This window comes from Thunnus albacares, chromosome 13 (assembly GCF_914725855.1).
Source record: "Thunnus albacares chromosome 13, fThuAlb1.1, whole genome shotgun sequence".
In the NCBI taxonomy this organism is placed as follows: Eukaryota; Metazoa; Chordata; class Actinopteri; order Scombriformes; family Scombridae; genus Thunnus; species Thunnus albacares.
This window is the reverse complement of record NC_058118.1, coordinates 5,239,073-5,261,240: the sequence shown is the minus strand read 5'-3', so window position 1 is coordinate 5,261,240 and position 22,168 is coordinate 5,239,073. Positions and strand designations below refer to the sequence as shown.

General features: G+C 39.7%; 2 protein-coding genes across 2 annotated transcripts in view; both read right to left on the bottom strand.

Moving 5' to 3' along the window:
• Nucleotides 1–13,895, bottom strand: part of cxadr (CXADR Ig-like cell adhesion molecule) — a 39,239-nt gene extending 25,344 nt beyond the window's left edge. Inside the window, exon 1 of the mRNA XM_044369954.1 lies at nucleotides 13,707–13,895. Within this exon, the coding sequence (XP_044225889.1) occupies nucleotides 13,707–13,758 (52 nt within the window). The 5' untranslated portion in view covers nucleotides 13,759–13,895. The remainder of the gene's footprint in view (nucleotides 1–13,706) is intronic.
• Nucleotides 13,896–16,158: 2,263 nt separating this feature from the next.
• btg3 (B-cell translocation gene 3) lies at nucleotides 16,159–19,068 on the bottom strand. The gene is made up of 5 exons (XM_044371761.1): nucleotides 18,960–19,068; nucleotides 17,766–17,972; nucleotides 17,398–17,535; nucleotides 17,054–17,246; nucleotides 16,159–16,721 (listed from the first exon to the last, which is right to left on the bottom strand). The coding sequence occupies exons 2-5, from the start codon at nucleotides 17,936–17,938 to the stop codon at nucleotides 16,521–16,523; spliced, it is 705 nt and encodes a 234-aa protein (XP_044227696.1). The 5' UTR covers nucleotides 17,939–17,972; nucleotides 18,960–19,068; the 3' UTR covers nucleotides 16,159–16,520.
• Nucleotides 19,069–22,168: the final 3,100 nt, after the last annotated feature.

Genomic DNA, 22,168 nt, shown 5'->3' with positions numbered 1-22,168 from the left:
TTAAATGAGGCTAGTTTCAGTCCAAGTTGCTACTTAATCCTCAAACAAGCCATTACAGGAGGAGGTGGGCTGGTGGACCAGGTAGTGGTTATAAATCAACCATCAGCCAGGCTTTAATGGGGAAAGTGTGTGTCAAAGTGAAACAGAGTGATGACACAGCAGTCAGGCATTTGTTGGCCAAACAGGGACATAAACACCTCTATTACATTTGCTATCAACACATATCTCACATCCAGAGAACCTCGCAGGCGCAACTCACAATCATGATATCAAGTATCTTGTATCTGGACAAAATCCAGATGAATTTTAGACATGTTCATTTACACTTAGCTACATATCGTTTTGGTTGGTTGGGGATAGAGTTAGTGTTCCCACGCTAATCCAGTAATGCACATGAATTTGTTTGTTAACTGTCAAAAAAGCCAGAATAAGAATAACTTGTTCACTTAAGTTTAGTTGCAACAATAACTATCCATAAACTAACATCAACACATGGATAATAATGTACAAAAGAGCAAAAATCAAAGTTATATCGTCTTCATGAGCTCTCACTCTCACCGCTCCCTCACCCATACAGATCAATGCTCTCTCGTACACACACATTATTCAGTGGTGGAACTGATCAGGGATCTGATAAACATTTCAACAGCTCGGAGCGCCTTCTGTACAATCGCATGTGTTGAAATCACTGAAGCTGCTTTTCTCCCCGTCTCAAGTGACAGAGAGAACAGCAGATTATTTCAGTGTGACTTCAGCTGCCATTATCACAAGGGACAGACCACATATTAGAGAGACAAATGCATTCACACCTTTTTAACATCTGGCTAGAACGCGTCTCAACCCAGTTTCAAATCGGATTTCAGTCAGTCTTAAATGATTCTTGGGTGCATTTACAATTAGTTTTTTAGAGACAGGATAGCTATCTAATCCGACACATTCAGTGTAAATGGCATGTATGACTGAACTGTTAGATTAGTACACATTAGACCTGCTTTCAGTCTAGCTGACCTGCCAGAATATCCTAGTTGACACTGCCCCCAAAAAGTTTTATTTGCATGAACGGATTTTATTTCATCCAATCACAACATGAGCACCAGGACACAGAAAGCGAAGCTTCGTGATGACCCTTTACATTTTCACAAGTTTCACAAGAAATATTTTTTTTATATCTTTGATGAAATAGAAAACGAAAGAAGGAGGACTGGGTAAGGGTGTTGAAAGAAACCATGTTTATTAAAGGTAGGTATCTGTGTTCTAAGCTTCAAGCAGGTTACTATGAGCCAAAACAATGAAAGCCACATGTCTCAGTGGGGTGTAGTCACGGGGCGTCTCTCTCCTGACACAGGAGTTTCTATGCACAGAGGGGGGAGGCAGCCATGCCGTTGCCTATCCAATCCCCCATCCCCCAAAACAAATAAAGTGTCTGATACAGACCAGGCCCCTGCCGGCGCCCCAGACCCAGCTTTTGTCCGGGCCCCAGGGCACAATGCCAACTGTGATCAGGAGGCAGCATTGCTGATCAAACACACAGACACAAGTGCACGAGTGCAGCTACTTCATTCAGACTGTTGATGGACTCTCAGAGTGGCTTTAACTATGGGATAGGAGGAATTGGAGAGTTGATGCAGATAAAATGGCTTTTAGTGAACACACAAACTCGCATTCAAAATGCAGAAGACAAGCAAACTGTGGGAGTACACAGAAGCGAACCGAGGTTTCTCACGATTGTGCTCAATTATGACACAGAGGTGAACACACAAGTAGTCAGCTTAAAGCAACAGAGCGTAAATATCATACTGGAACATTCCCCTTGAAACACAGGGCTCAATTAGGGATTAAAAGTCCTTTCTTGAGATCTTAACAAGCCTAACAAGATTTTCAATGTCATTAGTGATGGAATTTTATGAAAGAGTAAGACTCTACAGATTGGGGGAAACAATTTCATATTTATGGAATTTCCAGAGCTCAGCAATTTCATCTGCTTAGTCTGCTTGGTGGGCTAGAGGAGGTGGGCTCACTACCAACACCTCAATAAATGGGGGCTGTGAGAATGAACAGAGCAAGTTTAGTCAGATTTGCCTTTCTCAGCGATAACAAACTACTTCCTCATACCATCTGAACCGAATCACTGACACCAACAACCCTGACATGTTGGCTTAGTCATCTGAGGATTTGTTTTCACTTAACTTTTAAAAGAATTGCTGAGGAGTTAAATCCAGTCACATATACACACAATGTATGTTAAGTAAACATCTATGGAGTGATAAAGACTTATGGCTCATTGCCAAACCACTAAAAGGATTAAGATGTGGGGCCAGGCTGCAGACAGTTCAGACACAAGTACAAAAAATATATCAAGAATTCAAACAGAAATGCCTCCCAATGAATTCCTGGGTTCCTCCCTTTTTCCTTCAGATGGAGTGCAGCACATTTTAAAATGTAAAAGTCTGAACACTATTGGAAGTTGACGTCAAACTGGTTAAAATCTACATAACTCAGAAAAATGAAAAACAATGAGGAAGTATTTTATTTCAGCTAAGATGCGTTTCCCCTAAATCTGACTTCACTTGTTGGTTAAAAATTACTATGAAGTGATTCAGTTGCCTCGGTTACGGTTGATTTTCTCGTGTTTTGTGTAGGATGCCAACTCTTGCAGATTAAGAGATTACCTATGTCTATGCTGGATGCATATTTACACAGTAACCTATTTTCCATGTGGTGCAGGAGCATGTACGCCTGTCAGCTGGATTGGCTGGGAGGCGGTCAATGAGTCTGTCTTGCTCACGCCGTTTCCTCTAGGTTCTGGTCTAAAATTAGGTCCTCTGCCCGTAGGACACTGCATGATGGTGATATTCTGGACATGGGTAGAAAATACACACTCCTATACAGTATGTGTTTTATGCCCTTAATGTCTTGTCAAAGGCTACAACACCAACACAGTGCATTTCATTGAAAATATATCTGACCGATGCTGAAAGCTCCCTGAGGACGTATTGACAAAAGTACTTTGTAATAACTGCTAAAACATCAATTCCTTTTCAAATGCATTTATGGCATCCCTTCTCTCTAAACCCTCTCATCCTGTCCAAAGCACTCCTGACCAGCCAGAATGAGGTCTTTGTGAAAGTGTAACAACACAGACAGTCCCTTCCTGTCCTCTGTGTGGGGGAGACACCACAGCAGGACATCAAGATAAGACTGCTGTTAAAAGATAACAAGATAGATAATCCTTTTTCTTTCCTGTCTTTTTTTTTTTTTTGTCTCTCTGCACACGCGGTGAAAACAGCCCTGATGTTTCAAGGCTGGAGTCTCTTCCTCACTGAGAGGTTCTTGGAGGCAGGTGTAGCCGACGCACCTGAGCGTTGAGCCCCGTAGGAAGCCACGGGCAAAGACTGTCAGTTTTTGTTACGGCTTAACCGAGACCGCTGGGTTTATTTGTGCCTCCAGCTCGCACTCTCAGCTCAGACATGAGGAAGAAGCTCAAAACGACCACTCTAGTCTACATACAACATTAAATGACAAGAAGCGATTGGGGATGTTAAAAATAACTCCGCTGCACTAGTTTCACCATCCCGCACAAAGAGGCAATCCTATCGTTTTGACCATGACATAGTATGACGGTATTTATTCTCCGTGTTGTGTTCTTTAACTGTGCATGAGATGAGGCTTGTCAGACACATAAAGAAGAGCAGAGAGTCTGGACAGCAGAGATAAATGCAGTAAGCCCATTAAAGATGCACAGCTCTGATTCTAGGGGGATTCTAGGGGCTGCGTTGTGCGCCGCAGAGAGTGAACACTTTATTTTGACCCTGATAGTCTTTCATTGGCTAATTAGATACATCAACTACCCAAGCATCTGTAAAAAAGAATCTTGGAGAGCAAGCAGGATACAAAACTCCTTTAGAAAACATTCAGCACAGCATACATCGTCATATATATATATATATATGTGTGTGTTACTCCCACATTAAATCGGACTCCAGAGCATGAAATTGCCTCTGAATCAAAGAGCAGCAGCTGTGCTATTCTGTAATACACATCAGAGTAAAGCTGATACTAGGGATGCAATAAAGAAGCCCGACCACTCCAGTTAAAAGCACAACACAACATCTTTCATCATCAATTTCAGTTTCTACTGAAGACAGCTACAAGAAAACAAATAAACACAAGCTTCTTGTTAACAAAGGTTGTATTACAATGTTTGTGGTAGAGTGTAATACTCTCCACTTAGTGAGTCTTAAGTACGAGAGCGCAAGTCAATAAGTTATTTAATACCGCTGCTTTGTGAACGTTCAGAGTCACCATATTCCTTGGAAAGGGAACTGAAAATGCTATCTTTCAGGACGAACAAGAAAATCCAGTTTGTTGTTCATAGGAACATTACATCAGTCAAGGTAAAAATGTTCCTCTAATTAATGGCTGAGAGGGGAAATTCCTATGATTAATACTGCCTGACTGTTGCACGTTCACACACCGTGAGTCAAACTGACTGTACCATCCTAATATCTTGTTAATTTAACATATCTGGCAAGAAGTGGGGAAAAAAAAAGAAAGTGGCACGTACTAACATCTTGACATCTTACAGAAGATCCTGCAAGGTCGTCTGGCTGCTGAGCGTTTAGTGGATGTAGTAAAGTGCTTTTGCCTGAAACCTGCCATACAAGCCAACTCCCCGATGGCTCTAATGACATCTAAAAAGGTCTGACCCCCGAGTAGTCTAGACAGACAAACGCTGCTTATATGGCATCCTGGATCAGACTGACGGGCACGTAATCTTGGTGAAAGTGACTGAAGCGCAGCACAATGGTGACATGAAAATATAAACAGATTTTATTTATTTATTTATTTTTAAAAAAAAACGCTGATAGAGAAAACATCGCAAAACACCGGGCTGGCAAAGACAACCTGACAGTCAATGTGTTGTGGTGATGTTTAGGTGTTGTCGTCACTACAGCTCAAGATTTCCTGTCCATCCTGATTAATGCATCTTTACTGGGTCTTGCATTAATATCTGTCCACTTAGGTCTGGTCTCAGGGACTTTTCATGTCCAAAGTAATTTTACATATCTTTCTAACAGGGTCTTTAAAGCTCTTGGGATGTTATAATACTACTCAACACATGTTAATGGCTGATTAATTAAGGTTAGAGATAAAGAGAGTCATTAGTAGATAAAACGCTGGGTGACATTGTAGGCAGGCGTGTGCTCTTTTTACATATTTACAGGTCATTAAGCTAAAACTCTAGCTGTAGAGTTGTGTTACAGTGCTCGCTGTCGCTGATAAATCATCTCATTACTCTCATCAGATACATGTCCTGTCTCAGAGGGATGGATTAAATGCAGAGTTGATGCTCCCCTACACCTCGTGAAAGGAGTTGGGTGCTGTGAGTGTCTTACGATGGGGTAGGGGTTTACTCTTCCAATTATCGGCCGCTCAGAGAAAGCCAGCCAGCCAGCCAGCCAGCCAGCCTCAGCTCTGTGTGCTCCCATGAATTATACATGGGATCCATTAAGACACTTAACAACTGGTTCCTCGGGAACTTACCAGCAACAACTGCAGCCCGGTGGACCCTTTGTGCCTGCTTATTAAAACGGCAGCACTTGTGATTAAGCTCGTGCAGTAATGTGCATTCTGACCATCATAAACCAGCCAGTCACACAGAGCTATTTTCAGTTCAATCTCATCTCTCTGGAGGGCGACTGGGCCAGATGCCGATTTCCTCACATGGCGGCGAGATGCACTACAGTAATTAAATGTCTGTTGTGGCTTGCTGACCTTGCTGTGGTTCATGTGCTAAGCCTTTTCCATACCCATCTCTAGCAGATGTCCCGGTCATCATACCTATAGATCCAACAGCGACCCAGGAGTATTAACTCCACGGGCAGGAGGACAAGGAAAAGACCATTTTAATGAATGTTAATGGAAAAGAGGAGAGGTGGCAGACAGCCACACTCGTTTTAGACACCTGGTTGTAAAACCGTAGTTGGGAAATGGGAATCATCTGAATGTAGTGAAGACCTGTTCAAATTCTTACTACAATGTACCATCCCTGGACTTCTCCCAACTTGCCTTAAAATAGCTGCCTTTTGGTTTGTCTGACTAGTCTCAAAATAAGAACACTGCATTATCCTTTCTTATGAATTAAATATCATTTAAGTATGTGAATTCAAAGAAATACTCTCATTCAAAAGTTTACCATTTTTACATATTCGAGATACCCAAATATCGTAGGGTTACATTTTCCTAAGAAACTAATATACAGGATTTATTTATATATATATATATATATATATGTGCAATGAGCACATTCCCTCATGGGGAGAGGTTTCATGTAATCTAATCTCATGTAATGCTCTTTCATATAAAGTGTTTCCTTGCATTCACATGACCAAAAGCAGATTAGTGACACTTTAGAAAAATGCTCCAGCTTGCACATACACTAGCTTCTCCTTTCTTCAAATCTTCCTACACCTGCAAACAAACCGAGAGCATTTTATATCATCCAACGCTGAAATCACCTGTAAAAATACACACATGTTGTAACATACATACAGTTGCACAGCCTGTCTGGGTTCACATTAAAACCTACATTTAATATTTGACCTCTTTCCAGGCTCCACATTGTGAGGATTTGCATTGCAGCCTTTTGGCTTCATTTATCAGGAGCTTGATTATGAGGCGACAAATGTTACAGGAAATGGGATTTTCTGGGTCTAATTCTGGGTCGCTTTGTATCAATACTCCTTTAAACGCTCTTAACGAGATTCACTACACAACTGCTTTAATATAATTCTAAAATCTACAATACAAGCAATCATACCCCTGTAAAAAAAATGTTCTGACTAGGATCTTGTGCATGGCAACAGGCTTTTTTTCTATTGACAGGAGTTATTAGCCTAACTATATAATTTGACATGTTGATTAAACAAAAGACTAAGACATAAAAAGACTGACTTGAATATCAGCACCACAGGGAGCAAAATGGAGTGGGACTGAATCAAGAAAGAGGCTCTCTACAGACAATACTTATTTGCCTTTTTCACCATATCCGCAGGTGACAATGTGTAATGTTTTACAATGAGATAGAGCTGCTAAAAATGGCTCCTTCAACAGCTGCTTTACCCCCTCTCTCCTCCTCCTAAAATTCACCCCCCTCCCACCCCTCTTCTGCTTATGTCGCTTATTTTCTAAGCCATAATATTTTTCAAGATTAGACACACAATTAACTCTAATGTTCTTAGCGGGGAGAGTGGGGGCTTACTGCTGGAAGAAACAAAACACAATCATCTTCCCACAATGCAGCTCTGTATAAGACAATGTCTGGACATCATCTGATAATGTGACTTACACAATACGATATATAATGCTTATCTCTAAAATGATGCGTCCATTGGAAACAAAGGATTTGTTGTCAGAACAAATTGTCAGGTCTGTTTTACATGATTAGATGATTTTTTTTGTCTCTATCCTGCCTGCTACTGAGTCAAATTCTTTAACACTGCACAACAGATCATCTAACAGAGGTTCAAGCATGTGTAGAGCTGAGCTGACATCTACCTAGCAGGTAAGCAGGGGCAGACTGCACACCAGTACCTGCAGATGCAGCACCCTGGGGACCTGCCTGCCACACTGTGTATCCTCACACTGAGATAGCTAGCTCAGATGCCATGAGAATATTATACAAAAACAAGCAAAAAGAAATACATTATCATAAAGGCTGAAAAACATTCTGTATAATAATGCTTTAGCGAGCTGAACATAGAATTCCATATCAGTTTCAATAGGCCATTCCCTCCTTTAAAAAACAAAACACATATACTGTGCTATAACATATACTGCCTGATACAAACTAAATCTGAATGAAGAATGAAGGCGATAAATCCATTGAGAGACAGTAAACAGTGGCAATTATTTAATTAAAAATGAATGCAGAATGAGGAACATTCACGTTCCTTTTATCATAGTTCTGAGCCATCTTTAAAGCCTTACTTTGAAAATAGATGTGTTTTAAGTGTAGCACACACCTCGCTTTTACAGTTTCCAAATAATTAAACAGCGTTCTATAAAGACATCCTACAAATCTCCTTCACTGTTTGGTATGCAGCTTCCTCTCTGCATCTGTGCCGTTTATCTACAGAAAAATGATATTCTGGTGGTATTAATTTGAGATATGAGGTATGTGAAAACCCTTATTATCATCACAGTGAACAGCTTATTCGTCACAGAGACCATTATTCCTCATTAGGAGCAGAGGGCGTTGTGGTGGCTGCAGAGCTGGGCATCAAGTGGCTAAGTGATGAATGTGCTTTGGGGGTGTTTATCGCCCTAACTGTGATGATGACCGATGGACTCGAGAGAGCGGGGAAAATCAGCACTGCAGTGACCTTGTTTTAACTGATGGGTTACATGGATAACAGAGGATATGTCTCTCCTTCAGTACAATCCCTGAATTTAAACAGTCATACTAAAGCTATCAGAGGTGTGCCATGTACTCTGTACTTTAGTCTACCTATTATAAATCCACTAATGGACGGTAAAACTGAAGCAGGGCATGTAAAAATTTAGGGCTCCAATTAATGATTATTTTCATTATTGATTAATCTGTTGATCATTTTCTTGATTAATCAACAACTTGGTCTATAAAATGTCAGAAAATGGTGAAAAATGTTCCCAAAGCATCATCGTTAATAACACCAAAATGTTGGAAGGAATAAACACTGAAAAATTCAAAGCCTTTCACAAAAAATAACACCTTGACACAGACCCCAAAATACAAATTTAAATAGACGTTTTGTTCCCAATTTAATCTTCATTAGAAAGGAAAAAAATTTAGAAAACATTTTTAGGGGGGGGGGGGGGGGGGGGCAAAAACTATAGTTTGCCCTGAGGAACAAACGTTGCCATCCTAAGGCTCGGCCTTTAGCAGGACAACAAGATAGGTGTCCCTGTTTTTTCAGCTTGTTCCTGTTGTTCGTACAGTCCTGCTAACCAAGATAAGCAAATAATCCCTGGGTTAGTGGGGAAAAAATGTTGATTTTTCCACTTGTATAATAGTGAAAAGTTGGAAAACCAAGAAAACCACAAAAGGGGAGTGTTGGGATTTTCCACACAGGCTTCCAAAATGCTGATGTTTAAAAATAAAGTTTTAAATAGAGTTTTTCCTCCAGCAGAATGTATAGTATGTTCATTCAGGTTAATCAGTAAAACGTTCCTCTCTCACCTCATATTGATGCGTGCTTACCTTCTGTCAAGTCTTGTTAACATGGCAACACAATGGCTGTTCTTTGTAAGACAAGTACATATAGTTTTGCCAATACAAATTATAGTTACAACTAGGGCTGGCAATGCAATATTACAATCTATCAACTGACAATATTATCATATGTTGTCATTTGCAAAATTCTGTTTCCAATTATAATTAAAAATACAAAATCATAATTTGTCAAGGTCAGTCATCAACAAAAATGTCAAAGATTTGCTGGTCGATTTTCAGCAGATTGTCTCTGTTTTCACATCATCATTAATTAAACCCTTTGGGTTTTAGATGGTTGATCGGACAAAAAAAAAAGGAAGAAAAAAAGCAACTGACCAAACATGCAAGCTGATCAATATACTGTGGTCTCCTCTGTCCAACATTCATACTAAAGCATGACCTTTCTGAATTGATCAGCCACTAATTTGTCTCATTTAGGCAAAACCTTTCCACTGCACAGTACAGCACATTCAATTCAATTAATATGCTACAGAAGAGCCTGGTGTTGTCAGTGGGTCAATACTGAGGCCAAAGTGTCATGGAGGTCAGACAACATACAAACTTGAGACATCTGTCAATACAATATTGACTTCATGAACACAGACTTAAAACTAAAATCTTGCCAATACAACTTCCCAAAAGAATACTTTGGCAGCAGCCCAGAGGGCAGTTTTACTCCCTACCTGTGAAAAACGAATGAGCTCTGAATACAGAGTGGCTGCACGGCCATTAACAGCACTGAGAAACAACCACCACTATTAATCATTACCACTGATTCTCTAGCAGGCAGCAATTTGTTCATTCAGTAATTCAGACGTGAAATGGAGGGAAAAAGAGGGGAAAGGCAGGGTAATGTGGCGAGGTAAGGGCGGGATCAGCATTTCATGCTCCCATATAGGTGAACAGGAGTTGGCACAGGGCTTGTATAGCGCTGGCATGCTAAAATATTAATGTCGGGGGCTGTGAATATTCATGCGAGGTCGTCCCCATCATCAGATTGTGGAGGACAAAGCAATGTCCCTGGAGTGTAATCCGATTCTACATGTTCTTGCTTCCTTTCCAAGGACAGGGAGCTCCAGGCAGAGAGAGTGGCTGCTTGGTTGGAGGTGAAGTTGTGGCTGCAACATGTTTCAGCCAACAGGAGGCAAGTGGACTGCTGGGTCATGACAAGTGAATGTGACCTCAAGTCATTACTGTCTGTGTGGGGCCAATGACAATGGCATGCTTCATGCTTCTACCCATCTCTCTGGTTGGAACTATTTCCTCATGAGCCCCATCACCTAATAAATAGTCAGCGGTTAGTGACAATATTTGCTCACCTAATAAGAGTTCCTGATCAAACCACTATTGTATCAATATATTTTATATATCTGCAACAGCTATTGTTCAGAATAGCAAGGATTTTTTCTGCCGTACAAGAGGACCTAATACATACATGCAAGCAAGGGGGAGGGTAGCTTTCTGAGGCAACTGGAGCACGCAGACAAGTACACTCACAGGATCTGCGTGTCTGTTTTCAAAAGGTAACCAAGCAACCAGTCCTGGCCGGGGCTTTTGGTTCAACGCTTATCAGGTAACGGCATTCTGCGCCTGCTCAGTTTCACCAGGTTCCTGTTTATCCTAAGTCCAGTGAATTCACTTTTGACCTAAGCAGCCAGGAGTGGAGGGGCGTGGACAGAGCGCCAGCACTGTAGCATGGCAATCAAGAGTTGTGTCGCAGTGTCTGACATATGCATAGTGTTTCTTGGGCGAGCTCTTTGATAATAGATTTAAAAACCTGAATAGTTGGAATCCAGCTTGTTGAAGCAGTGAGAATATCCCCCTATGTTTTAACTGTGGTCAACTTCTTTCATTCAAACAAACTTGTAAATAATGTAATGTAATAATGTAAGAACTGTCATGTGTCAGCCTGGTGTGTGTGTGTGTGTGTGTGTAACAGTGCCTGATATCATTGATAACAGTGACAGCCAATCCCATAGCAGTTGGCCTCTGATGACAATGGCATGTCAAAAAACTTCAATGTAAGCAAGAGAAAAGAGGGACTTGTTAAAGAGTCATTTCCCCCCAGGTATAAGTATGTTTTGTACAAAAGGAAATCTGTCAGGAACAACAACTGACTGAAACATTTTTACTAAAATGCTTATTTTAAACATTAAACACCGCCTGTAACTGGGTGCCCACAATCAGTTCACCTACAGACTTGAGGAACATGATTACATCTCATATGATTTCATGCTAACTTCAAAACACATTATCTCATCTGATAATGTCAGCTTAACACAAACAAACTGATGATAATTGCCCGCTATAACATGAAGGCTAGATGACATTTATGTGCAGTTTTACAGATTCTAAATCCTCAACATTGACTATAATTTCAAGGACTTTAAATCTCTATACTACAATTTTATTTGTTTCATCAATATGATGTTTTGAGCAGTGCCTCGTTGACAAAGAGCACAAAGAAAATAGAGCAGAAAGACCCTACTTGTTATGTTGCCATTAAAGAGACGTTAGCACATTATTGTGCATTTCTAAGCCATGTCAAAAGAATGTTTCGAGTCTGGCAGATACTGTTCTTGTCTGCTGAAGTGGAACAGCGCCCAAATGATGAGGCCATGTTGCCATTAACATGGTAATGAGCCCAAACTAGTGTACACAACAATGTAAACCAAGAGACAAAAGAAGGCTGAAAAACATGCTATCTAAACCTTACATTACACTCAGTGTCCCAGCTTTTACACAGAGAGATGTGCTGGAGGATCCTAAACAAAGCACTTCTTTATCACATGAGGTTTCTCATTAAAAAGCAGAGTGGAATGTCATTGCTCTGACCATAGCTCTGTGGCTTCACATCGAAATCTCAGAAAATATTTCAATAAGTGCCACGGCATGTGAGAGACGTCACTGATTGAAACCAACAGACAATCCTGTAGCACATTATTGTTCAGGGTGGGAGGAGGAACTTGCTAGTTTCAGAGTAAATTCCAGGACAATAAACAGGCACACCCACACACATGCAATTAAACAATGCATATGCCATAATTAACGAAACAACAAGGGTTAGTCAGTAGTAAGAGACATTCAGGATGACTTATCACCAACATTATATTTTGATCAATAAATGACTAATACTAAGCAGTGTTTCAGCATTTATTGCCCTGATGACACGACAGAACAAACTAAAATCAAACTAATAACTTGAATATTTCAAAATAAGACTTCTCTGTTATTTACTGAATGGTTCATTGACTTAAAAGGTCAAAAAAGTAAATCAGGTGTTCCAAAACTACCGTTAAAAGATATCCCTTGGTTTTATGCCCTTTGAGGAGGTTCCCAGCCAAGATGTTCAATTTCACCTTTAAATCATTGACTGTGAGTTAGCACAAGCAGGGAAGGTTTTAAAATAACTACTGTGATCAAAGGTTTCACAGCCCACACTGCTATCTACCCATCTGCAGTATCAACAAACAACAGAAACCCCTCTTAGCTGAGGGTCACTGGGACTGAACTTTATTAAATGAGGGTCAACACAAGCAAATATATGGTTTGACTGATTTGATAGCCCGGGATTTCAGACTTGGGGGGTTGGCGGGGGGGGGGGGGGGGGTTCAGCACTGCTGGCAGATGGCAGACAGAAAAGGCAGCACTTTGAAGTCCTGTAGTTACAGGTTTAAAAGCGGATCAAGCTATTGTGTAAGACACCAGACGATAAACAAAAAGACATCACACGGGAATACCCAGATGTATGGCATCGCAATTCTGTAGGCACTTTAAACACAATGCTGTACATTTTAACTACCATTCATTCTGGGTACAGAAATTAACGTCAGGGCAGCCACTTGATGTGGTAACTTATATCGTTACCTGATGAGAAACGTAAACCAACCCAGTCACTTTACTGGGGTTACTGGGAGAAAATGTGTATTATAATGCATGAAATACCGTTAGCAAACTTTGATTTATTAACGGCTGACCTTTCTTTCTCTTTCTTCTTTGTGTTTCTCTTTATTTTCTGACGTTTGTGGTGATACAGAGACCAAGTCCGAGACATGCTACATTGGCAAATACAAATAACTCCGCTCCTTAAATGTAGTTTAAGCTAAATGTAAATGGCGTTATCCTATTTTCCATTTTGTTTCGCCGGACGTTTGTTTCTGATATGCTAGCTAACTAAACTGACCTTGGATCGGAGTTACTCCCTGTTGGGCAATGTCTTAAAAGTGTATTCTGGTTAACCACTGAGCAAGTTTTATATTAATCATCCTAACCTGGACAAATGAAAACGTAACCTAAACTTATAAGCATTTTTAACTTATCGAAAAAGGCAAGTTTCCATGTTAACGCCACCGGTTAACGTTATTGAACGTGCCTGACCTCGCTCGCTGCCGTTTTAGTAACAAATAATTAAAAATCAAAGTAGCTCCGTGGCTGCTTATGTCAGGAAACTTACCTGCAAAGAGGCTCAACAGTAAACAGCAGAACCGGCCTGTCGAAAGCTCCATTCCTGTCCCAGCTAGTCCACGACTTCTTCTGTGAAACTTGGTCGGAGAACTTATGCTGAATTGGAGTGAAAAGCAGCGGCAGCCCAGTTCAACCGAAGCATCCAAGCTCCACTCCTCCTCCTCCTCCTCCTCCCTCCTCCCTGCAGGTGCACAGCCGAGCGCGCCGCAGGGCATCACGTGACATACGCTTTTCCCTTAAAAGGGATCCAGTGACGCCCTCTGCTGGTGTTTCACCGTACATGGTGACCCATCTGATTCTGTGACCTGCAGTGTTAGAAGAAATACTCTGATCCTTTACTTAAGTAAAAGTATCAATACCACAATGTAAAATACTAGTAATACTACTAATACTAAAAAAAGTACTTTTACTTAAGTACTTTAAGTAAATTTAGCTAGTAATACTTCTATATTTTTACTTAAGTAGGATTTTAAATGCAGGATTGTAGCTGTCATGGAGTATTTTTACATTGTGGTATTGATACTTTTACTAAAGTAAAGGAACTGAGACAATACTGCAGGTCACAGAAACTGATGTGTCACCAAATACAGTGTAACACCGGTATGAGCAGGCAGCTTTCCCAGTATTTATTCATGGAAAATACAGTGGGCACCCTTGTTTTCCTGCATGGCACCCTGTGTGTGCGGTTCCTATCATCTGAGGGGGGATACAAGCCACCATACAAACTTATTCCCATACAGTGGCGTTTTCTCCAAGTCACTATTTAGATCCTAAAATGTTCATGACAAAGCAATTTGAGTCATTACAGTGGCATTGAGGAATTTTTTAAGAGCATGAGATTTATATATTTCAAAATGGTTTGATCTTGTAAATTTACTTTTTTCTTACATTTTACCTTCATAATATATTTTTCTGTATGTTTTCTGAATTTAATTAATATGTTGAAAATGGAAATCAATGTCAAACCCGTCTAAATATCAAGCTACTTTTCCAAAGGTGTGTGCATACAGCTCCCATGTCCAGTGATGTTTAAGGTGGACTGACATAACACCTCAGTTCATCCTGGGTAATACTGTTAACTTGCTGCCGAGGAAAGAGAACAGTGAAAACATTTCAGAGGGGTATGGTCCAGGACAGAGATTGGTGGTTAATTTGGTAGCATTGTCAGTCAAACATAGCTCAGACAGACAGGAGTAAAGATGTTAGCTCCCCCTTCAAAGGGTTAAAATAAAGAATATAACAACACTGTGTATGATAAAGCGCCTTCATCATATAGTAGTTAAATAATCCTTTAGGGAAGTCTCATAGCCATTAAACATCAGTTCTACTGATGTGTCCTTGAGCTGAACACTGAATCTCTCAAGAGGGCCTGTCCATAGATGAACACGATCACAGCCTGGAGGAGTGCCAGCAGTAAAGGGTCAGTTCACAAAAATTACAAAAATAATCACTTTTCCACTTACCCCTGGTGGTATTTTACCACGAGGATAGTTTTGGTTTTTTCTGACAGGATTTCTGACACCAACGCAACGGATGTGACTGGAATTTCATTTGTGGTGCTCAATGATTGTAAATATTGTTTGAAAAATGCGTATGAACTCACTCTTTGAGTTAAACCCAACCACAAAATGCATGTTTAAACATTCATAGAACTAGATTTTTCTTTAAAGGATGGGTTTTCCAAGTCTGTCTCAAAGCAACAGTCAGCAGCAAGAATAACATTGAAACATGTGTTTCTTGTTGTAATCATTCATGCTGTTCATAATGCACTTACAATCTAAGTGATAGGGGCCAAAATCCACAGTCCTCCTTCTGTGCAAAAATTTAAGTTTATCTGAAGATAATATGACACTTCAGCCGTCCAGATTAATCAAATCATGTAGATATCTTTCAGCATTAGTCTTTTTAGTGCCAAAATCCCTTTTTGTTACGATATTTCCCCGAAGCTCAACAGGGAAACACTGTCAGAGGAAACACAAAGAGGGAATTTGATGCTAAAAAGACTGTAAATGTGGCAGATATCCACTAGATATGACGAACTCAGACTGCTGAAGCCTCATATAAGCTTCAAATCAACTTTTAAATGTACTTTTGCACAAAATGACTGTGTGGACTCACTGTGGATTTTGGCCTCCATCACTTACATTGAAAGCACATTTGAAGGAGATCTTTTAAGTCAGGATGAACAGGAGGAATGATTACAGCGAGGAAAACCTCTTTCACTGCTCATTTGGGCACTTGACTGTTGTTTTAAGACAGATTCTAACAATATTACACTTTGGCACATCCTAGTGGCCAGGTGCGTTACACACAGAAAATCCCGCTTTGGGTGTCAGTCAGATATTGAAAATGAAAAACAAACATTCCACAGGAATCACTGAGCCTTTATGTAACAGTACTACTAAAGATCGTTGGAAAACACAAGAATAAACAAATCAGCATGATGCTTGGAAACTGTTTAATAAAACTCCGTAAATTTAAGCCTATACATCTGACAATTCTACACTATGAATAAATAAAACGCTTTATCACAAAGGACAGTAAGTGGCATACATTAACATTTCCCATTGTAAAAATACAGTACTTATTTCAAAACTACCTGTGTAGTATTCCAATTTAAATATCTAAATTTAATACAAGTGATTTATTCAAACTATAACAAATGGTCTAAAGTGCAAAAAAAGTGTTTGTCAAAAACAATCAATATTCAAGCTATAAAAATGTTTAAAAAACATTGGTCATATTAAAGTTGTCTCCAGCTGTAATGTCCAGTGTGAACAATAAGCACCATGATTCCTAACTGTTAACAATGTGCCAGATTTTGGTTTGTGTTCCAGTATCCAGGTCCTCCTCTATAGCCAGGAGGGACCCACAGATTATGCCTTATAGTGTGTGGGGCTCTGCTGCGAGGCCTGAAGCCGTAGTGAGGCTGTGGGAGGATGTGAGGATGTTTCCCTGGTACCATTCTATTGGGATTCCACGTGGGAGCAGCTGGATTCATTGCCTAAAAAAAAAAAAAAAAAAAAAAAGAACAACAAAAGAAGGAAAAAATTAATAAAAGCAACCATCAACTGCAAAACACAAACAATCCTTGCCTCAGGTGCTCGGCTTCCAATTATTGAAAAAGCACCAAATGTTAATGTTAACTAAAAAGAATCTCATCTGGAACCTCAAACAACACAAACAATATCACAACCAGTGGCCATAAAGCAGAACAAAGCACAGCTACTTTAAAAGGTTCTTTTAAAACAGGTTATTTTTAAGTAATTATGCCTTCATTGCCAGACCTGCATGGAATACTTAGTCTTAGGAATTATAAATTTGATTATGCAATACCTTGTAAGTACAGCGGCTGTTGGGGACAGTAAGGGGAGAAGTGCGTGTGCTCTCCTCATCGGATGAAGAACCGGAATGGTAATCTGACGTAACCCTCTCCAAAGCACTGGTCACCTTCTTTGCAACATCTTTGTCTTCCTCGTCATCACTAGAGAAACTGGCCACTGAGAAGGAAGGATTTTGCTCTCCATACCTAACAATGGGAAAAGAGGGAAAACATCAATATTTTATGTCTTTTTAGGACAAAGTGTTGTGACTTTGAATGCTAAAACCATAATTGTTATCCTTGTTGAATCACCAACTTTTGTTTCAGGCATACACATTAAATTCACTTAAAGTCTCACCTGCAACACACCTCCCCAGGGTCCACCCACAATGTGAGTTCACGGGGCAGTCCCAGGTCACAGTACTGAACCCCACTCTCCTGGCAGGCCCGAAGGAGCTCTGGATCCTGCCTGTGGAACCTGTTCACTCGAATACACCTGCAAACCACACAAAACTGACATCAGTTTAAAACAGTCAACAGCAATGGAAAGTCAGTCATAATCAAAGTTGTGTTCGCTGTAGTGTTATTGAAGGATTAGTTATGCTAAAAGCTTCCCTGAATATTGCAGAGAATCCCTAGAAATAGTAGTTTAGCAATAGCTAAAATGTCAAAAAAACAAAACAAAACAAGCAAACAAAAAACAAACAAAAAAACAAAGAGCAGCACCTGTATGCCTGTCCTTTGCTGGGGTTGTCAGGGTACCAGTGCCCCTTGAACTTCTCCTGCAGTGCAACAGCCAGCCTCTCAACAAACAGCTCAATCTTGTGCGATTCCAACTTCTCCGCCTTTTTCACAAGCCTTTTCAGGAAGAATACCACAGCTGCTATTTCTCTCCTCATATTTCACAAATGTGTCATCACGTTCAGGCAGTGTCTGTAAATAAATGAACTTTGGTCAGACAAGAAGCAATAACCTAGTGTTTGTGACATTTGAAGAAAAAAAAGACATGAACAAGTCTATGGTAAGACGCTGGTTAATAAAATGTAATACTCTTTCATACTAATGTCTTTGTAAGGCCAGCAGCACGAATGCTCTTCGATATAATTTATAAAAAGACTTATAGTAGCCACATTTTCTGTTTCCTATTGAGGTATAAACCTCTTCATATCTCAGCTGAAAGCAGCACTGCAGTTATCCATGCGACTTAAAACTTCTGAAACCTCTTGACACAAAAGATATGACTGCCCTGAAGGTTTATAAACGGGTCTCTTATCTGTTATAGCTATACCATTATAGACACTAACTGTATGTCTGTGATAAAAACGCACTGAGAGTCTCCCGTTATCCTGACAACTTACGTCAGTATTTCCATGCGCGCGTGGCAACAACTGCCGATTTAGAGACTATTTTGGTTTAAAATGATTAATGGTTAACACCGAAACACTACAATTAAAGAGTATTTCACTCTATGGTTTGCTTTGAACGTGGTCTGTTGACTTCAGTTAACGGTCTGGCGATTAGAAATGTCCTAAAAGGCGGGCAGTGACGCACAAGTTCCGTTAATCCACGCACCACCACACTTCACAACACTGGCCACCAGTTTGGCTAACGATAAGAACAGTATGTTACCTAATCGCGCCGAAATGCAGTTGAAAGTTACTTAAATAACAATTATAGACAATGACCTATAAGTCCAGCTTCGCTGTGAATACAAAATAGTATTTTCTTTAGAGAATATAAAGCTTTTAGCATTAGCTTTAGATAACGCTAACAGCCTCATGTTGCTAACTCACAACAACAGTTATATGAATATTGTGATAACAGTCAGAAATAGTCATACTAAATTGTGATAAATTGATGTAACGACTATATACATTTGACATTGTGATGTGTGAGAACAGAGATGGCTCATAGACTTACCTTTCCGTGGGGTCTTCTCCAACGTGTGGGCACAAAATGAATGGAAAGCACGAGAAGTTGGCCAAAAGAAATCTTGAGGGCTTCTTCTTCTTCCTCGTCTTGTGTATTTCCGGCAGGTTAGATGCTTTACAGCACGTTGCTGCCCCCTGCAGGTTTGGATTAGGTTGCAGTTCGGGGTATGTCTATTTTCAAAGGTTCCTGTTGCGGCGATGAATTCAAGGACTGTTTTCACAGTCTTTGACTGGTTCTCGGTGAGATTAAGAAGGCTCCTCATTGTGACTGTTTGTATTCCCATATGTGATGATGTGGTATATAACTGTTCTTTTTGCTCTTCATATAGGCTGCATGCCATAAGTAGATGTTCAACAGTTTGTTGTTTTCTGCAGGTTCCACACAGTCCATCCTCATGTTTGCCCATCTTCACTGTAGATCCCATGTTAATCCAGTGTCCTAGTCTTATTCTAATCATAATGACAGTATGCCTTCTCTTGTTTTCTAGATAGCAATGCTCTGTCTTTACTCTCTTTTGTATAGAGAAGTAGTTAAACAGATCGACATTCAGATATCCTGATATCATTCAGATCAATGTCTCTTCAGTGCCCTTTTAGCTGCCATGTCTGCTGCCTCATTCCCTTCTACCCCAACATGGGCTGGCACCCAAAGAAAGCCCACCAAGCCTCCGGCCTGTTCGATTTTATAAACAGAACAAACAGCTCCACCACAATGATCTGGTCGGGCCCCTAACCTGTTTTCTTTAAGTTCATTAGTCTGAGCATATAACTGCCCTCCTCAGCCAGACCTCCTCTACCCACTGTAGTGCCCCTTTCCTTTACCATGCCCGGATCTGCAGTACTGTCATGTGTTCTTATGCTTTCTGATGTACTGAAGTCTATTTCTGATGTGGGTGTATAACTGACCAGTGTATTTGAAGGGCCACCCCTACCTCTCCCAATCCCAGCTTCTCCACCTCTTTACTCATACTGAAAACGAAACATTCTTTCTTCCTTTTCCCTGCTTCCCCACTCCCAAGCATTATCCAACACTACTTTTACTGAGTGCTTTGATGTCCTCTTGGTCTAACTACTGTATTGCCAGTGCTGCTGACTGCACTGCCAGTGGTGTTTCTCTCATCTCCACAAGTAAAGCCGGGACTGGAGTTGTAAGGAGAGCCCCAAAAGATATTCTCAGTGCCTTAGCCTGTATTACATCCAACCTTTTTAGATTTGATTTGGCTGCTCTTACCTAACATAAAAAAACAACAAAAAACAACAAAAAACAATCTAGTCTTAACCTTATCATTGCTCTGTAGATCATTAATTGTGTATCCCTGCCAGCACCCCATGAACTTCTTGAGAGGGAACACATTACATTATCACCTTTTCACATTATCTATCTGCTTTTTCCATGTTAGTCTGTTGTTAAAGTGCACTCCAAAGAATTTAAATCTTTTACTCTTTCAATTGCTTGTCCATACATGAATAAACCCTGACGTTTGGTTTTCTTATCACCAAATATTTTGTTTTTTTCCACTGAAATCTTGTATCCCCACTTTTCACCCCAATCAACTATTTTGTTTAGGACTCCCTGCATTTGCTTAGTTGTTTGTTTCATATTTCTGCCTCTTTTCCAGATTGTTCCGTCATCTGCAAACAGGCAGAGACCAAAACCAGTCCCAATGTCTTGAAAAATATCATTTATCATAACATTAAATAGAACTGCACTTCCCTGGGGGGTTCCATCATCAATATCTGTGCTATCAGAATAAGCATTTCCAACCCTAACTTGATTTATCCTGTTCTTCAAGAAGGAGCACATGCCCTCATATTCCAGCCTCATACAGCTTTATGATCAGCCCCTCCCTCCATAGCATGTCAAATGCCTCCTCAATATGAAGAAACAACACCACTAGTCTCCCTTTATTTACAGAACAATGGCTTTCTTTATCTCAGAGTCAAGGGAAAATCTTGAAGTTCAGTTATCAACACTGCCTTTTAATACATGATTCCCGCCCATTGATCACTCTGATTGGCTCCAAACAGACCAACCCAGCGCATTCTTTGGTCGAGTCAGTGCCCCTCAATAAGTGAGTCATACTCACCACTGTTGTGACTCATAGTCTCAGAAATGTGTTTTTTATTTGTTACAAATGTTGTAAGGAGAAAACCTGATGATTAGCACAATTCTTATGATGACAAATTGACTCATTTAATGCTTTTTATAATGAGTTTTGACTGTACTGTAAATCTCTGAAGTGTATGAATTTATAATCTAAAGAACTGCTGAAATGTGAAGTCACTTTAAATTAATAGACCCTAAATGTGGAAACCTTTAATTCCAACTGAAGACTGATTTATGTTGATTTATCTTTATAACTTTATTTGTTGTATTAATTATGTTGTGTAATTTACAATTGTGATATTTAAATTTATTTTCTTATTTTTAATAGTTTGATTGTATGGTTTTGTTTTTTGTTATGGTTTTTTCTCATTTATTTGTTTGTTTTCTCTTACTCAGACACTTGCCCAGGTTTTTAATACCATAGTTGACTTTCCTTGCTGTTTGTAAATCCATTGTTCAATAAAGCATAAAAAATGCTACATGTTACAAATGTTGCATCCAGCGATGTAATTTCATCATAAAAAAGTGAAAATAGTAAACTATAGTTTATAATGTGACAACATAAAAAACAATACACTCACTGAAAAAGTATTCACAGTGTGATCATTTTTGGTGTCATGTTTCTTCAGTTTGCAATTTAATGTTATATTTAACATACAATTGCTGTATTAATAGGTTTACTTTTACTTCTACTGCTTCTTATCAGTTAATTGTATGAGGTTTTTTTTTCAAAGATGGACTGAGAGATTGAGCTAACAAGAAAAAAGGTCATGATAGATAAGTGGATAAAAAATGTCAGTAACTTGCTGAAAGTTTATCACAGTGATCACAGTGAGACTGGTATGCAACATCATTTACATGCAGTCAGTTATCTACAATTCATGTTACACAAGCTACTGCTAATAATGGCTTGTTACAACCATATACTTTAAATGAAAGGAGGGTTTTATGAAGGATTCAGACTTTATTTTGTTGCATAAAGTATTAATTTGGAGAACGTTAACACTGTACTATTACATGGATTCTTCCATTGTGTAAGTCAAGATGTTATTATTGAAATTTCTCAGAATTTTAGGCCCAAGGTTATGTGA